The sequence below is a fragment of the Manacus candei genome, unplaced genomic scaffold (assembly GCF_025592945.1).
Source record: "Manacus candei isolate 608988 ecotype Guabito, Panama unplaced genomic scaffold, ASM2559294v1 h1tg000050l, whole genome shotgun sequence".
NCBI lineage: Eukaryota > Metazoa > Chordata > Aves > Passeriformes > Pipridae > Manacus > Manacus candei.
Window position 1 is genome coordinate 33,857,272 of NW_026138098.1, and position 15,921 is coordinate 33,873,192.

Here is a 15,921-nt window from a genome sequence, read left to right on the forward strand (position 1 = left end):
CAAAAAGAAGTCAGGTATGGAGGCAATGTGGGGCCTAGAACAGCTCTTCTGCATTGACTGTTTCTCCCTTCAGCACCTGAAATCTTGTACTATCTGGGTGGGTTTGGACCCTTTTGGGGGAGTGAATTGTTCTAATCTGCAAAAGTGCATCTGTGGACATTGATCCCTGTTTATCTGGAAGGAGTTGCAGACTTGCCCCAGAACGGCCACGTGAGTATGGTGCAAGAGTTCCTTTTGTACTTTTATTCCAAAGCCTGTTCTACACAACTGGAATGCAAACCAGTAACAAAAGAAGGCAAACCCCTCACATTTAGAAAGGAGTCCTGTATTGCTTTGATTTTTCTTTTTAATCTCTTTGGGAAAGGAAATATTCTCACGGGGCAGTTTACACCTCAGCTGCAGCTGTTCCTTTCCTGCAGTAGATTCAGCCCACACAATAATAATTTTTTGCATGTGCAGTGTTTTGGGTTTTTTTTTCAGTGGGTCTGTGGGTGTTGTGGAATCTGCTCACATGAACCTGGAAGTGCTCACAGTGCTCAGTGCCCAGCAGCTGTCCTGAGGTCCCCGAGGCCCAGGACACGAATGCTCCTGCTGTTCCTGCAGGCAGCTGACTTGCTCTGGAGTCAGGCAGCTCCCACACGTCTGCTGGGCAGGGACACAGCACCTGAGCTGGGGAGGCAGCTGCTTTTGGAAAGGGAAACGACCAAAGGTTGGCTGGGCAGCCCTGGAGAAGGGCGGGATTGGCTCCTGTGAGATTTTACCAGGGATACAAACTTCACTTGCAGTTTCCCAGGGATCCCACAGACACACCGATGCTTTGGCTGTCCCTAAACCAGAACATTCTCCAGCTGGATAACGAGGCAGCATCATGTTCCTGATTCTGTCTCCATGTGGAAACTCAGACTGCTGCAAACTTGCCACCTCCCTTGTGTAGATGTTAAACTGCTGAAGCAAAACCCTTCTCTGCACATCATATGTGGTGATTCAGTTTAAAGCTCTTGCTTAAAATAAAAATAGAGGCCTTCTATTAAATCAGCCTATCACACGCTGAAAAATGTGGTGCAATTTATCACATGACATTGTTAGTCAATTTAAAATAAAATGAGATTCTTTTTTTTCTGCTTTTTCTTTTCTACTGCTTTTTGGATAGCTTTGTGATGCTTCATTTCTGCCTGTTTTCCCTCCAGTCAATACATTTAATGCTCAGATTTATTGATTTTGTTTTGATGCTTCTTTAGGACATGAACATCTTTTTTTCAGATATAGATCATGCTTTTGATTTGGAAAGTTGAAAGATATCTTTGAATCACAGGTGTGACAGAAGTATTACTGGGTGGAGGAACTAAGGTTTGTGCTTTTCAGAAGCTCCTAGCAGATGGTTGCAGTTACCCTTTCATCTGTGGGGAAAAGAGGGTCATAAACATGTTGGTTTGCCTGCTAGAGACACATTTGGGTGGCTTTAGATTTGGACAGTGCTGGTGCTTGACTTGTAACCCAGAGAAAATGCAGTAGCAGCTTGGTAGTGACATGTTCCTGTTTTCACTCTGACAAAGTTCAAAAGTAAGTGTGGGATCATGTGTAAATCCTTCAGAAATCCTGATTAGCGTGATCTCCTTTCTTGGGCAGTCAATATTATATAGGATTAGCAGATTAGTGTAAAGGAGTTTGAGCCTGAAATGTAGGTAATACCAAAATGAAAGTATTGCTTCTTTGATCTCTCTTGATTTGTTTCTTTGCATTTGGTGAAATGAGCTGGCTTTGGTTTGGGGGTCCCAGATGCAAGGTCACCATGGGAACAGGTGGAGAGGGAGTGAGGCAGGGACAGGAGGAGACTTTGTAAATGTTGTCCTGCTCCAGGTAAGCTTCCAGTTTCTTTAGAAAGGAATTCCACTGCCTTGAACTGTCACTGGGGGCTTATCCAGAGCATTTCTCAGGCTTGTCAAGTCTAGCTTGTCAAGTGATATTGATATATATATATCTCTCTCTCTATCTCTCTCTCTCTATATATATATAAATATAAATATATATATATCTCAATATATATATATATGATATATATATATATCATATATATATCTATATATCTATATCATCCTTGCAGGCTGTGTCTGCTCCCAGGAGCTAAAAAAAGGCTGTTCTGTGCTGCCACAGGGAGTCAGAGCAGGGAAAGGTGGAGGGGGTGAGACTCTGGGGCTGAGTTTAGCACAGGCATTCCCCTCAGTGCAAGGGATATATATATATATATATGTATGTAAAAAATAATCATAATAAAAAAACTTATTCCTGTACATGAGTATGGGTGGCCTGTTGGGGCGGGAGTGGGAAGGGAAATAAGGTAGATATCTGCTTTGTCCAAGCACTGCATCCACTCTGTAAAGCTGATGTGTAAGGCAAGATAGAAAACCACCAAAAGTTTAATTAATGTTTTCCTTTCTCTCATTGATACTATCACCTTGCAGGTGCACACTGAAGGTTCTGTAAACGTGATGGGTCATGTCTGTCTGAGAGGGGAATGCCGAAATAATTTGGATCTTGTTGTGTGCTTTTTTTAATGCCCTTCCCTCCCCAGCCTTACCCTTCGTCTGCACTCTGTGTCCCAGGGCCTCGTGCAGCCCCGGCACCCCCAGAGTTAGTAAAAGCTGTGTTCTGTGGAGAGAGAACAGATAGAAACCCGGGAAACACGGGTTCCTCCAGAAAGCTCTCCCCACTGGCACAAGGAATTGGCTACAGGAAAATGGACAGAGGGCTCCATGTGGGAGGATTCCTGTGCACAAGTTGAAGAACAAAATGCTGGGGAATCTCAGCAAGCAGGAGCTTGCTGGAAGGAGTGGAAGAAGGTCCTTGCACCCTTGATCTTTCCTGACTGGTTATAAAAAAAAAACCAAACAACCAAACTCAAAACAACCCAACCCCCCCAAGAATCCCAAATTCTTATTTTTATCTAGAAAAGCCTGAGTTAAAACCAGGTGAAAACCAAAGTGATAAAAAAAAAAAGAGAGAGGTAAGAGGAGACTGAGTCTGTTTCACTACCACTATATTTTATTTTCTTTCTTTTGTTGGGAGGGATAAAGGCTGTTTGGAGAAGAGGGGAGAGATGTGTGAAGAGTCAACAGTGAAAGCTTCTCCATAAATTCATTACTGCATATCAGAACAACTATAAGGTAAGTCTTAACAGTGGAGAAAAGGGTTGACAGCAATGCCAGGTGTGATACCTTAGGAGCCATTAATTACAAGGACTCTTCAAGGATGTTCACTGAGTTAACTGCTGCGTTTTTGTTATTGTTCTTTGGGCCGGACAGAACGGGAGGGAGGCAATGGGGTTGCAACCTTATTGGTATCTGTTTTCTTTGGACTTGGAGGTGAGAGGTAGCTCCCAGCCCCAGGCATTGCAGAAATGCTGGGGTTCTGTTCTCAAACCCACTGGTGTTATCGATTCAATTTGCTTTGCTGAGGTCTGTTTTTGTTGCTCTCAGTTTGCTGCTTGGATGTCCAGCTTGCCAAAGGTTTCTGCCCCTGGGAAGCCCCCGTTCCTGTAGGGCTGCCTTGGCCATCTGTGTAGCTGTGGGACTGGGACTGCTGCCTGCCAGGCTACTGCAGAGGACTGTCCTCATCCTTGTCCTCATCCTTGTCCTCATCCTTGCAGGCTGTATCCGCTCCCAGGAGCTAAAAAAAGGCTGTTCTGTGTTGTCACAGGGAGTCAGAGCAGGGAAAGGTGGAGGGGGTGAGACTCTGGGGCTGAGTTTAGCACAGGCATTCCCCTCAGTACAAGGGAAGGCACCTTCTGGGATGAGCTGAGGTCCTGGGGCAGCAGCCGTCCCTGGATTCACAAATAAAGCATGAAAGGTGGGAATTGGGATGTAAGTGGTTAATGGAGCTGACTGGCTGGTGATGGACAACTTGGTCGTGGAGGGGAGCTCTCTGCAGGAGGAGAAAATGGAGGGAAGGTCTGTGAGGGTCCGAGCAGGTAAACGGGGAAGGTGCTTTCCCGGCAGGCACGTCCTGAACACTTCAAAGCGGAAAGTTACGGACGCTGATTTGGGAGCAACAGCTGATTCTGGAAACAAATGCGATAAATACTGGCATGAGAAAAAAAAAAACCAACAAAACAAAAAACAAATTGAAATGCCTGAAGGGCACATCTGCTGCGGCCAGCGATTCTGCAGGAAATGCACTGAAACCAGGGAGAGGCGAGGAAAGTGGACATAAACACGACTCCCAGTGAAGCCAAATGAAAGCCATGGGCCTGGCAAGTGCCTGTTGTAGCGTGCTGAGAGTTTGGCTCTCTTTCCTTGGCTCTCCAGTGAAGTAGCTGTGTTTGACGAGGGCCCCAGGCCGGCTGTGCTGAATGAATTGGGAAGGGGTTTTGCGTTCTGAACTTGGAAACTCTGCTCTAGAGCCTTTTCTGTTGCTTTCAAGTGTGTGTTTTCAGAGCAATATCCAAAGGGTTTTCAGAGCTGTAGGTCTAAAGCCCAGTCTGTTAGTCTGAAATTTGAATAATTGCATGGTCATTAAATTTTGCACAAAAAGGAATTGACTCTAAAAGCAGCTGATATGTTATCACGATTAGAGCAATAGCAATGACTTCTTTCATCACAATGAAGTTACATTGTTAGAGAGCATAATTGACATTTTTTTATTGAAAGATTAAGAAGAATTTGTTTACAGCTCGGAAACAAAGAGGTTTTAATTCAACAAACTGCAGCAGGAATAAGCAGTAAGTGGCATTTTCATCTGCTGGCCGGCGAGAGCTTTAGCTGCAGAATGCTGTGGATAGAGAAATATGAAGGAATTTGCAGCTCAATATCTGCCCAGTAAAGCGTGTACCACGCTGGCAAATGCCAGAAAGCTGACGGGGAGAAACCTTGAGTGCAAAGAAACAAAGGGCTATAGTTAATATTAGCACCTTTTGGGAAGACACCACGGGTTTTGGAGACCAGCTTCATGCCGCCTGTTGTGCAGAGGTCAAGGTGTGGCATTTCTGAGGATGCTTTTGCCATGGAGCCCTCGGGATAACACCTGTCTACTCGACTGGGTGCTAAAGTAGGTATCTGGGTTATTTTTGTTTCTCTGGGTTTATTGCTTCATGGTCTAATAGGCTCAGGAGCTAAGTGGTACTGGCATTTCAAAGTGGCATGTTGTGATTGGAAGGGGGTGCTGTGGAAGTGTTTGGAAAGCAGATCCAAATGAAGCACCATTGTCACCCGACTGCAAAGAGGCTCTTTTGCTCTTCAAATATATTTGGGATCCTGTTTGTGCTGGTGGTTGTGTCTTATTGTCCAGACTGCTCTCCAGATAAAGCCAAGGGTATGTGAAAAATTCAGTTTTATTTTTAAGCAAATTCCTCTTTTGAAGTTGGAAATTGTTTGGATTTGTTGTCCCAGCTCTGGTCAAAGTTTAAGGAGCCTGAGTCAAACCCTGCTGTTCTGAATATGCAGTGCTGCAGAGAGAGGAAGAAATCCCTTCAGGGCACTTCGGGTGCTGACAAAGCTCTGCAAGGAGGGTGCTCATCCCACCACCCAGGGAGGCATCTGTTGAACCACGTGCAATGACACTGCTGTGAGGGGAGGGAAGGAGGTGACCAGGCTGATACTGAAAATCATGAGAGCTCACCTGTGCCATCCCTGCAGCTTTATGCTGCGACCTGAGTCCATAGCATCTGATACTGAGGGCAGGTGATAAAACAGCTGAGGGCATTTTCTGGGTCTCGAATGTTGACTGATTGCCACGGGCTGTTGTTGCAGTAACGTGTCCAAAACATGGTTAGATAGATAGATAGATAGATAAATGGTGTGATTAGAACATTTGTTTGTGTCAATGTCAAATGTCAGAGTAGAAACACCCGTAACCCTGCTGGGAGTGGGAGCACGGCTCTGTCCATGATGGGCCTGGTCCCAGACGGGGCTGGTGAGCTCAGCAGCTGTCAAAGGGCCAGCAGAGGATGAGTCATAGTGGCCACAGATATCAGGGCCCTTGTGAGGATACTTTTGCTTTCCTAAAAATGGTATCTTCTTCAGGGAAGAAAGGGAAGGACAAACAGGATGGGGTTATCTGTTGCTGCAGTGAGTTCTGGGGACCATTGCTGAGATCTGGGGCCAGAGCTGCCGACCAGGAAGCCCAGAGGGCTGGGTTCCCTATAAAGCACTGGGATGACAAGAAAAACTTCTTTTTAAAATATTTTTTAAAAAAGTCTCCATCACCATCTTTTGTAGCTATGCTGTGAAGCCAGACCCTCAGGTTTCCTATCAGGAATGTATCAGAGGGATGGAGAAACCTGCTTAAATAAAACAAGAACTTGCTTTCTGACACATACATGGATTTTGGAAAATTTTTATTCTTCCTCTTTGTTTTATGTGCGTGAAAATCTGAGAATGAAAATAGGGGTCCAAGTCTATTCTAGGTTTGTATTTGACCTGGTGTGGCAGGTTGGCTGTATCTGGCTGCCTGATGCCCACTCAGCCCGCTTACAGTCTCCTCCTCAGCAAGACAGGGAAGAAAAGAGGAGGAAGAAGCTCATGGGTGGGCAAAAGGATGGGAGATGGCTCACCAATCCCCATCATGGGCAAAAACGCTTCCACTTGGGGAATATTAATTAAAGTGGATTGGGATGGTGAGAAACAAACACAAAATTAAGGCAACACCTTCCCCAGTGTAAAAGTGTTATCAGTGTGCACCAGTGTCCACCAGGATGGATACCTGCCCTGCTGCAGGAGAGCCCAGCTTGGGGCAGTTCCCACTTTTCCTCACAGAGACCCTTCAGTCCCATTGCTGCCTCTGGGCACAGACACCCTGAAAGACCTGAGAGAGCCAGAGTGGCACGAGGGAACAAATGTTGGGGTGGAGGGAGAGGACAACCCCGAATAGGCTGCATAGATGCCCCAGGACCTGGCCAGGGCTGAACTTGCTGGGTTTCTGATCCCACTTTAAAATGTTTAATGACAAGAGCCTGTAAAGCTGAAGAAGCCAGAATTTTGCTCAGAGGTGTTGTCTGCATCTTCCTCCAGCCTCTGTTGAGACAGCTTTGGACTTTGGCCAAAAAAAAAAAAAGGTATCTCCAGATCATCACAGCTCAAAATCTGCAGTTGCTCCTAGATGATGCTTAGCTGCAAGTCCAGCATCTGTGACTGTCTTCCTGTACTGAGTTTTAATGTGAATATTTTGGGTTTTTTCAAGGCTTTGTGGGTTCTTTTAATTAGAACAACAAACTGTAGCAGGACTCAGGTGTTTCACCACACAGCATTTGCTTGCTAAGCTCTCCTTCCCTGAGTGCAGCAGGAATCCCACGGCACTGCTGCATCTAGGAGCTATGCAAGGGACAGTGCTTTGCCAACATGTTCCCCATTCCTACCATTCTTCTAGGTCTCACTTGTGGTCCACAACCTGTATGTTCCCTGTTTCCCCTCTCTTGGGGTGATGGCAACAGTGAGTCTGTGTCTGCTGTATCCCAGCCACTGGATGGGTTTTTAAGAGAGCACCTGTCTGTGGGGAGTGTGGCTTTCAAAGGCATCTTGAGGCTGGGGAAAGAGATGTGAAAACCTACAGTTCTGCCTCTTTTCTTGTTGACAGCCCCCTGTGTTGACCATGTGACGTGGCAAGAGGTGCTCCTGCTATGGCCACGCAGGAGGAGCCGAATGCCCTGGATGTTCCTGGCTCCTGCTGCTCCCCGTTGTGCAAAGTAAGTACCTGCTTCTCACCCCTCCTGGGCTGAAGGGTGGAGGCCCTTCACTTACTGGGGAGAGCCCCATGTTGTGAGGGTGTTAACCTGGCTTGGCAGGAGGGTCTCTTGCGCTGGGCATTGCTGGAAAAGGTGCACAAACCCAAAGCCTCTTCAGTTAATGCTGGCACCCCGTGGGTTTGGGGCTTGTGATGTAAGCTGATTTGCACTAGCATCAAATGCTGGGTCAAGGAGAAAGGTGTATCCTGAGTGGATATCTCTGGATTGAGAGTTGTTGCCTTGTTTTGTGTTAGTGGAAAGCCAAAAGAGAGGGGCAGGTCTCGTTCCCTGTGCTGGAAATCCAGGCTCTTCATTACGGATTTACTGCCCACAGAGCAAAGGTGCACTGTCATTAAAGGGCACCGACTGGGACCCTGCCATCCAACCCTTCCTGGGATAGTGCACACCAGTGCACAGAAACCAGCTGGCTGCTGAGATTCACTGGTCCTTGCAGGGCTGAAGGACTGCCTTTGGTTTTGTATGTCCTCTAACACAGTGGGTGTGTTAGAGCTGAACTTTGACAAACGAGCTCAGGGATCTGTGAGGAGCTGAAAGCAGATTTAGGAAAGCTGTCTCTATATAGTACAATAAATTAGGCTATATTTTCCTTTGTTTAAATCATTGTAACTGGCTCATCACTTAAGTGAATTGCTGGTTATGCAGACATTCTTTAACTGGTATTGAACTGCCTCTTCTGAAGATATCAGTAAAGTAAAACACTTTAAACTTATCCCTTCTGAAATTTAAAACCAGTTTGCACTCTATGTTTTGCCCTTTTTTCAATATAGTTTCTTTTAACATTGTTTACTAGAACTGGAGTTTTAGTAGGCATCAGAAATGTTCATTTGTGCTCATTTCAGTTTGCTGAAGTTGAGATGTTTTATGAAATTAAATAAATGATTAATCTCCTGGTCAAGAAAGGCAACTCATTGACATTGAGTTCATCACCCAAAGACTGATGCCCTTCTATTGCCTTACAAACTGAGTTTGTTGATTTGCTTCTGTGTACATGTAGATGTGTGTGTGTTTATGGTCTGCTTTATGGGTATATGAGCTGCAATAATGACTTACTAGTAATGCCCTTGTGCTTGCTTGATGCAGCAGCTCTCACCTCAATGGAAAAAATGTTTAACTAATGCAGAACCCCTCAGCTCAGTCAGAAAACTGGGATGGTTATTGCTTTCCTATGCAGAGATGTAAAATGAGTTGTAATTCTGGCACTGGAGAGAGGGAAGGTGCTGTGGTGAATACCTAGGACAGGAGGGGAAATAAGAGAGAGACGAGTTTGGATGGATTACACTTGTGTTTCACTTTCAGTGTGTAAAGGAAGAGCAAATTGAGTGGACTTGCATACAAAGTGCCAGGGGATGTCAGCAGGCTGGATGTGTTAGAAAACTTCAGTGGGTTGGAAAGCAGCATAGAGTAGCTCTGCTGTGCAACACGGGAGCTAGATGTTAAGTTTTGTGGTGGTGTGACTCCAGGGAGCAGTTTTCTCTTTTCCCCACCTATGTGCAGATTTGGGAAGTCCTTTGCAATGTAGCTCATGCAGCCCATAGCTTTTGGAAATATCATTTAACTAAAGATGGAATAATTGCCCCCAGTTTAATGAACCTTGCGGTCACTAAGAGGTTTAAAAAGAAATTATCATCTAGGCCTTCCAATTAGGGGGGCTTTATTGTAAGCCACGGGTTTGGGGCTTGTGTTTATCTGCTTTCTGGTTTTCTTGGGTTTGTGGGGGTCGTGGTCTTTGCATCCCTCTGATGCTGAAGAACAGCAACCAGTTTAAAGAAATAAAAGCCAGCACATCTGCCTGATGCTCAGGTATGGGGAATTGAGACACAGAGCATCTCCCTCTGCCCCAGGAGTCTCTGTTCCCATGTGAACCAGTAGACAACACTCCTCCTTTGCTGGATTTGCTTCCTCCTCCACTGTCCTCTATGTCTAGAATCTAGACATGGCTGTTTGTGATCTTTAATTGCTTAGTACACAGCTTACAGAAATCCTGCTGTGTCTTTGGAGGGATTTAACTCTTGAAACCTGTAGCCCTGCAGTTTGGCCGTCAAATGCTCAGTGTGGCGAATGGTGCTAAAATCCTTCTAACTGGACTTCATTAAAAAGTAGCTCACCCTCTCCAACAAAACAAGCCAAAACCATGCCAGAACCCGTTGCCAGTCCTTGTGCCTTAAACATCTTTTGGAAACATCCTCTTGGTGTGCTGTACCAGGAGCATAAAACCCCCTTTCAGAGCGTGCGCCGCTCTGTCCGCACATGGAGTGGCCTTTCCTGTGCGTGGGGTGAGCTGCCCTCAAGGCATTCCTAGCTAATTTTGTTTCCTCATAGGGGAAACATGAGCTAAAGCACCCTGGCTGGCTGTGTGGTAGTGCCTGCTTGCTGTGCCCCCTGGCAAGGTGAAATTGCATAATGTATTTAACCTTGTTTGGCCGAATTGCTCATCCAATCGATACCTCTGCTGCTTTTAGATTTTCTTCGTAGCTTCTGCACTAAGTTCAGCACGAATGACCAATGATTTCTTTAGTGCAGATATGTGATTTCCTGCCCTGGAAAGGGAGCTTCAAAGGCTACCTAAAAATTCCCTTGTTAATCAGAGATGCTGTCACAAACTGGGAACTTACTATTTATTAGAGAGGGTGCTTTCTTTCACTTCGTTTTGAGAACTGTGAAAGAAAATGTAATGGGGAGGAAAAGGGGATCAGTCATTTTCCAGACACTTAAAAAAAGCCAACAAACACAACTACAACCTAATTGTTTACTTATAAAAGTAGAAAGCATCTAGCAGCTGCATGCATCAAAACTACGTGATGGACATGATTTAAAAAAAATCCCCACATTGTATAGGAGTCTGATTGGAATGCAGACTTGTATAGAGAGTGAACACTTAACGAAGAAACAGGCAAAGGGGGGAAAAAACCCCAAAACACATCCAGGAGGGCTGATGCACAGAGTTACTTGAGTCACTTGAAGCACTTTACAGTTAAATAGGGACAATAAGATTAAAGCGCAGTCAAAATAGCTGCAAGTCATCAGGTGTCACGTTCAGCCTCCAGTAATTTGTCTTAAAGGACAGTGGCTTTCAAAACAGCCTGCTGGATGCCTGGCAGAGTAGGGGAGGTGCTGGTAATTAATTGGCTGCTGAATTGATCCCTTCCAGTGAAGCAGAAGGGAAAACCCAGGGCTGGATGGTAGGAGACTCGAGACTCCCGCAGCCCGAGATGGAGAGCTGGTTGCTCCTGCCTGGCAGCCTGTGCACAGCTCCTCCTAGGCCCCTCAAAATAACACCTGGGTGCTCACTGCTGGCCTGGCAATGCAAAGAGGGCTTGCAAAGGGTTGGGGTGTCCACAGGGATATTTAGTTGCCCTTCCATCTTGTTCATCCCAGTGCTGGTTACAGCATCAAAACTGGTCAGGCTCTCTTATCCTTGCACGGAGTTTAAAAATACCACATATTTAAATATTGCAGCTGTTTCACCTTGGATGGACTGTTACGTTTTCTCTAGTGGCTTTTTGGGTGCTCAGTTCGTTTTTCTTGAATGCCACACTCAGCAACTGAAGACAAACCCAATTGTTTGCAATACTTGTTTAGCCGTCCCCTAATTGCTTTTGACATTCTTACATGAACCACCTCCCGCTCAAGTGTCTACCTGTGTGATTGTCCAAGTGTTTTAATTGCGTAAGCCTTCCTGCAGCAAGGTACCTGAGGGGAGTATTGTGTATTTTAGATGGTGGTTAGGTGTCTGGGATGGAGCAGGTAGATAGTAGGGTTTGTAAACCTTGTGTAGAGGCAGCTCCACTAACAGAGAACCTGTGTGAAGTGGGCAGTGTCAGGCAGTGTTCAGACCAAAAAGAACCAAGTCTGTCTCACCTAGTGAAGGGTTACTTTCAGTGTGTTTATAGAAAGTGAACACTCAAGAGCGAGGAGAGCGATCTCAGATGAAAGACACGGTTTAGCAGATGACAGATGGATTGAAAACAGGAGCGAGCCTGGCTGGGAATTAAAAATAGTTTCTGACCAGCAGAAGGGGCGGAGCGTGACTGAGCAGTGAATTACATCTGAGCAAGAGCTTGGTCAGCCTGTGTAAGGGATTGGGTGACGTTGGACACTGGGATGATTCAGCTCAGCCCCACGTTCCTGTGCTGCCTGTGAGCTCCTGCTGTGCCTGGTTGCAGGGCGATGCCACTGTGCCCGCAGACAGGCAGCCTGCTTGTGCCAGGGAGCTTGGGAATGTTGCTCATTAGCTTGCCAAGCAAACAAGCAGGAGTAACACCGTGCAGAGCAGTGAAACGCTTGATGAAAATCTCTCCGAGCTTGGAGGCGGAGAAGGAAATCCTGCCCACCCTGCCTGCAGCGACTAGGGCAGTCTGAAGGAGGATGTGTCTGCCAAAGCAGCTCTTGATTTTGGCCAGTGAAACCATTTAATTAAAGTAGCACTGAAAAGGAAGCCGGAAACTCAAGAAGCAGGTTTTTAATCACTTAGACTGTGGTAGACAATCTCTATGCAAATCACGCCTCCAGCATCACCACCCTATGCATGGGTGTGTGTTCCTGTCCCTGCGGATGGACAGGGCGGGCAAGAGCCCCTTGGGCTGCTGACATGTGTCACTTGGCATCTGCACTTGGCCTCAGCTTTCAGAGGGGTGTTGTGTTGCTTCTCTTATGTGTGTGTGGGCCCTAAGACCCTTCCTGGTGGTGGATGCCTCCTCGGGGTGCTGAGGAACGTGCTCCAGTGTGGCAAAAATGTAGGCATCACGTGCAGGGAGGAGAGGCCCTCTCCATCAGTGTATTATCGTAGAATATCCTGAGTTGGAAGGGACCCCCAAGGATCATCGAGTCTGACTTCTGGCCCTGCACAGGACACCCCAAGAATCAACACCATGTGCCCAAGAGCACCTTTGATATGGGGAATTTCTGATGGAATATGAATGTGGGGTCCTTGAAAGTACAACTGTCAGAGTGACTCTGGGGCCCCCCGCGGGTCTCCAGCAGCTTGTCCGTCTGTCCAGGGCTGCAGGATCACACCCAGGCAGGGGATACTTGGGCTTAGTGGAGATTCCTGAAGTTTTCCTATTTTCTCAAAGATTTGTGTCTTTGGTTTAGGGTATTTTCACAGAATGACAGAAGGTCATTGAGTCCAACCTATGCCTAACACCACCATGTCAACCAAACCATGCACTAAGTGCCATGTCCAATGTTTCCTTAAATGCCTCCAGGGACAGTGACTCCACCACCTGCCTGGGCAGCCCATTCAAACGTCTGATCACCCTTTCTGTGAAGAAATTCCTCCTGATGTCCAACCTGAACCTCCCCAGGTGCATCTTAAGGCCATGTCCTCTTGTCCTGTTGCTGGTTGCCTGGGAGACTGACCCCACCTGGGCTACAATCTCCTGTCAGTGGTTGTAGAAAGCGATAAGGTCACTCCTGAGCCTCCTTTTCTCCAGGCTCAGCCCCCTCAGCTGCTCCTCATCAGATTTGTGCTCCAGCCTCTCCATGTCCTTTTTGAATTGAGAGGCCCAGAAATGGACACAGCACTCGAGGTGTGACCCCTCACCAGTGCTGAGTCCAGGGGAGAGTGACTGCCCTGGTCCTGCCGGCCACACTATTTGCTGATACAGGCCAGGATGCCCTTGGCCACCAAGGAGGGTTTTTTTGTGTGTGTGTGGTTTTTTCCGGGGCAGCCTTCAGCAGGCTGCCTCCGCGGGTGCTGCCCAGACCCTGCGGGGTGCGGCGGGGCTCTGCCCTGCTGCTGCTCCTCCGGGCCGGGAAGGCTGCCCTGCGCCCTCCGCCGGCCCGTCCCGCCGGGCGGGGCCGGGGCGGCCCCGAGGAGCGGCAGGAGGAGGAGGAGGAGGAGGAGGAAGGGGCGGCGCTCGGCTGGGCTCGGCTCGGTGCGGCCATCCCCCGGCCCCGCATCGCTGCGTGCGCGGAGCCGCCGTGCAGCCGGCACGATGATCGCCGCCCAGCTCCTGGCCTACTACTTCACGGAGCTGAAGGAGGACCAGGTCAAAAAGGTTAGATGGACATCCCCCGCCCCAAGGCTGCCCCCCGCCCGCACCGCTTTTTTTTTTTTCATTCTTTTTTTTTTGTTTTTTTTTTTTCACTTTCTAAAATTTCCCCCCTCGTTGCTTTCGTTGCTTTGTTCCCAGAGCCACCCAGCTGTGGGAGAAAGGGAGATAACCCCGGTTTTAAGCCCCCCCCGCCCCGAGCATCCCCGCTGGAGATGGGAGTGGGGCGTGGGTGATGGATGCACAGCGGCGGCTCAGGCCGCAGGACTGAGCTCAGCAAGGCGAGGCAGGAGCTGGGGGGCTTTGGCACTGAGCGGAGGATGGCGGCTCCTCGGGTTTTTGGTGGGCACCAGCATCCCTGGAGAGGGTATTTCCCCTTCTTCCCAAGGGCGTCTGTGGGCATCGTCACTCCAGCAGGCGAGGAGCAGGTAGTTTTTGAATTATGTGCCACTGCAGGTTCAAAATTTACAGGAAATGGTTGTCATTTGTGCTTAAAAAGGAGCATTTCCATAGGCTTCTTTTCTTTTCCTTCAGCGTTAGGTGGTTGCTCCTGTGTGGTTGGTGCAGCCCTGGAATTGAGCACTACCACAAGGAAAAGGGTGCGGAGCACAGGATAAATAAAAACACGGCAGTTAGGGCCCGGCTGAGCATATTGCAGAGCTGTAGGAAGCGGGGAGCCTGGGGCGAGGGATGTGGGGACACAAATTGGGAAAATAATTGCAAACATTCCTGAGCCGGGCTGACGTCAGGAAACGGAGGCTTCCCCTGTGCCACCTCCTCCGGCCGTGCTGCGTGACCCACCTGGGCGCGTGGCTGCAGGCATCCCTAAAGTATTTTGGGCAAGCCGCAATGGCAACGTGAGCAGCGCTGATTTGTACTGTTCCCGGGGCTTGCGAACCTCCCCAGCCAGGAGGACGAGAGCACCTCCTCCCTTCGGGCTTCCAGCTGTGCCGGGGGATACCTCAGCTCCCGTGTGCGGGTGACCCATCCTGCCCCACTCCACATGTGCTCAGAAGTGCCCGCTCCTCCCTCGGAGAAAACCCGAGGCAGCGCCCCATATTTTCCACGTCACCCCATGTTTTCCATGTCTCCTTCCGTGGTTTAGGTCTTCTGCTTTTCCGCCCAGTGGCTCTGGCGAGGGCCGGAGACTGCTCAGCCTGCACTGTCCTGCACCTTCTGGCCCCAGGGACGTGGCTCTCCCTGTGCCCCAGGCCCATTATGTTCCTTTTCCCGTAGGATTTGTAAGTGCTGCTGCTGTGCCAGGCATGCATGCCTGGGTAAGGCCTTCTCTGCCTCGCTCTGTGGGTTATATTTAGAAAGCCAAGATAAGCACAAGGGAGCACGGCAGCCCAGAACGGCTGTGGGGAAGGCATGGAGGGAGCACAGGGAAACTGTGGTGTTCTGGGGGTTATTTATTGCAGGCTGGTTTGGCACCGTGGGGCCCCTATTGTCTAACAGCACGGGAAATGGTTTGGCCAGGGAGCTGTAAAGCATTCTAATGGATCGATCTGGTTTTGTCTGGAAAAGGAAATAAAAAAATTAAGCCCAATTAAAAAAGAAAAAAAAGGCAGGCTACTGTTTTTGGAGGATGTAAGACGTCTTTTCCTGTTTGTTTGCTTTTGGAACGGATATCGAGCCGCTCACCTTTGGCTGTTCTGTAGGGAGGGTGTCAGTGGCAGCCAGAGGCTCTGCTGCCCCACAGCTGCTGGGAGCTGGTGGGCTCCACTCCTTGGTTCCCCGTGGGGCAAAAATGGTTTCACTCCATCTCAGCGTGCTGCTTCCGAGGTCTGTGCTCCATCAGTGTGCCGCTTTGAGGGATACGTGCCTGCACGGCTTCATTTCAGGTCCCTCCCTCTCCTCTCTGCTTCCGGAAGGGCAGCACTTTGCTGGTACGTGCCTGGGGCCGAGGGCTGCCACCCAAGGCATTGTCCCTGCTCCCCACGCTGTGCCCTGGGTGTCCTGGCCATGGTGGCAGCTCCTCTGCCTCGCTGGTCCATCGCAGCCATCGGCTCAGCGTTTGGTGGCACAGGTGGCAGGTCACCTTCAGGATGCCACTCTGGGTCACAGGAGGGGTGTGAACAGGTTAAAAGTACCAGCAAGCCAAGGTCGAGCATTCTTTTTCCCTTGTGACCCTGTTTTCTTCTTTTTTTTTTTCTTTTGGAATTCCCATCCTTGCTTTTTTTTTTTTGTGTTCCC

At 48.5% G+C, this 15,921-nt stretch overlaps 1 protein-coding gene across 1 annotated transcript in view; it reads left to right on the top strand.

The window, feature by feature from the left end:
- Positions 1 to 13,559: 13,559 nt before the first annotated feature.
- The window catches only part of LOC127476847 (hexokinase-1), a 36,638-nt gene continuing 34,276 nt past the window's right edge, over positions 13,560 to 15,921 (top strand). The window contains exon 1 of the mRNA XM_051800251.1: positions 13,560 to 13,731. Within this exon, the coding sequence (XP_051656211.1) occupies positions 13,669 to 13,731 (63 nt within the window). The 5' untranslated portion in view covers positions 13,560 to 13,668. The remainder of the gene's footprint in view (positions 13,732 to 15,921) is intronic.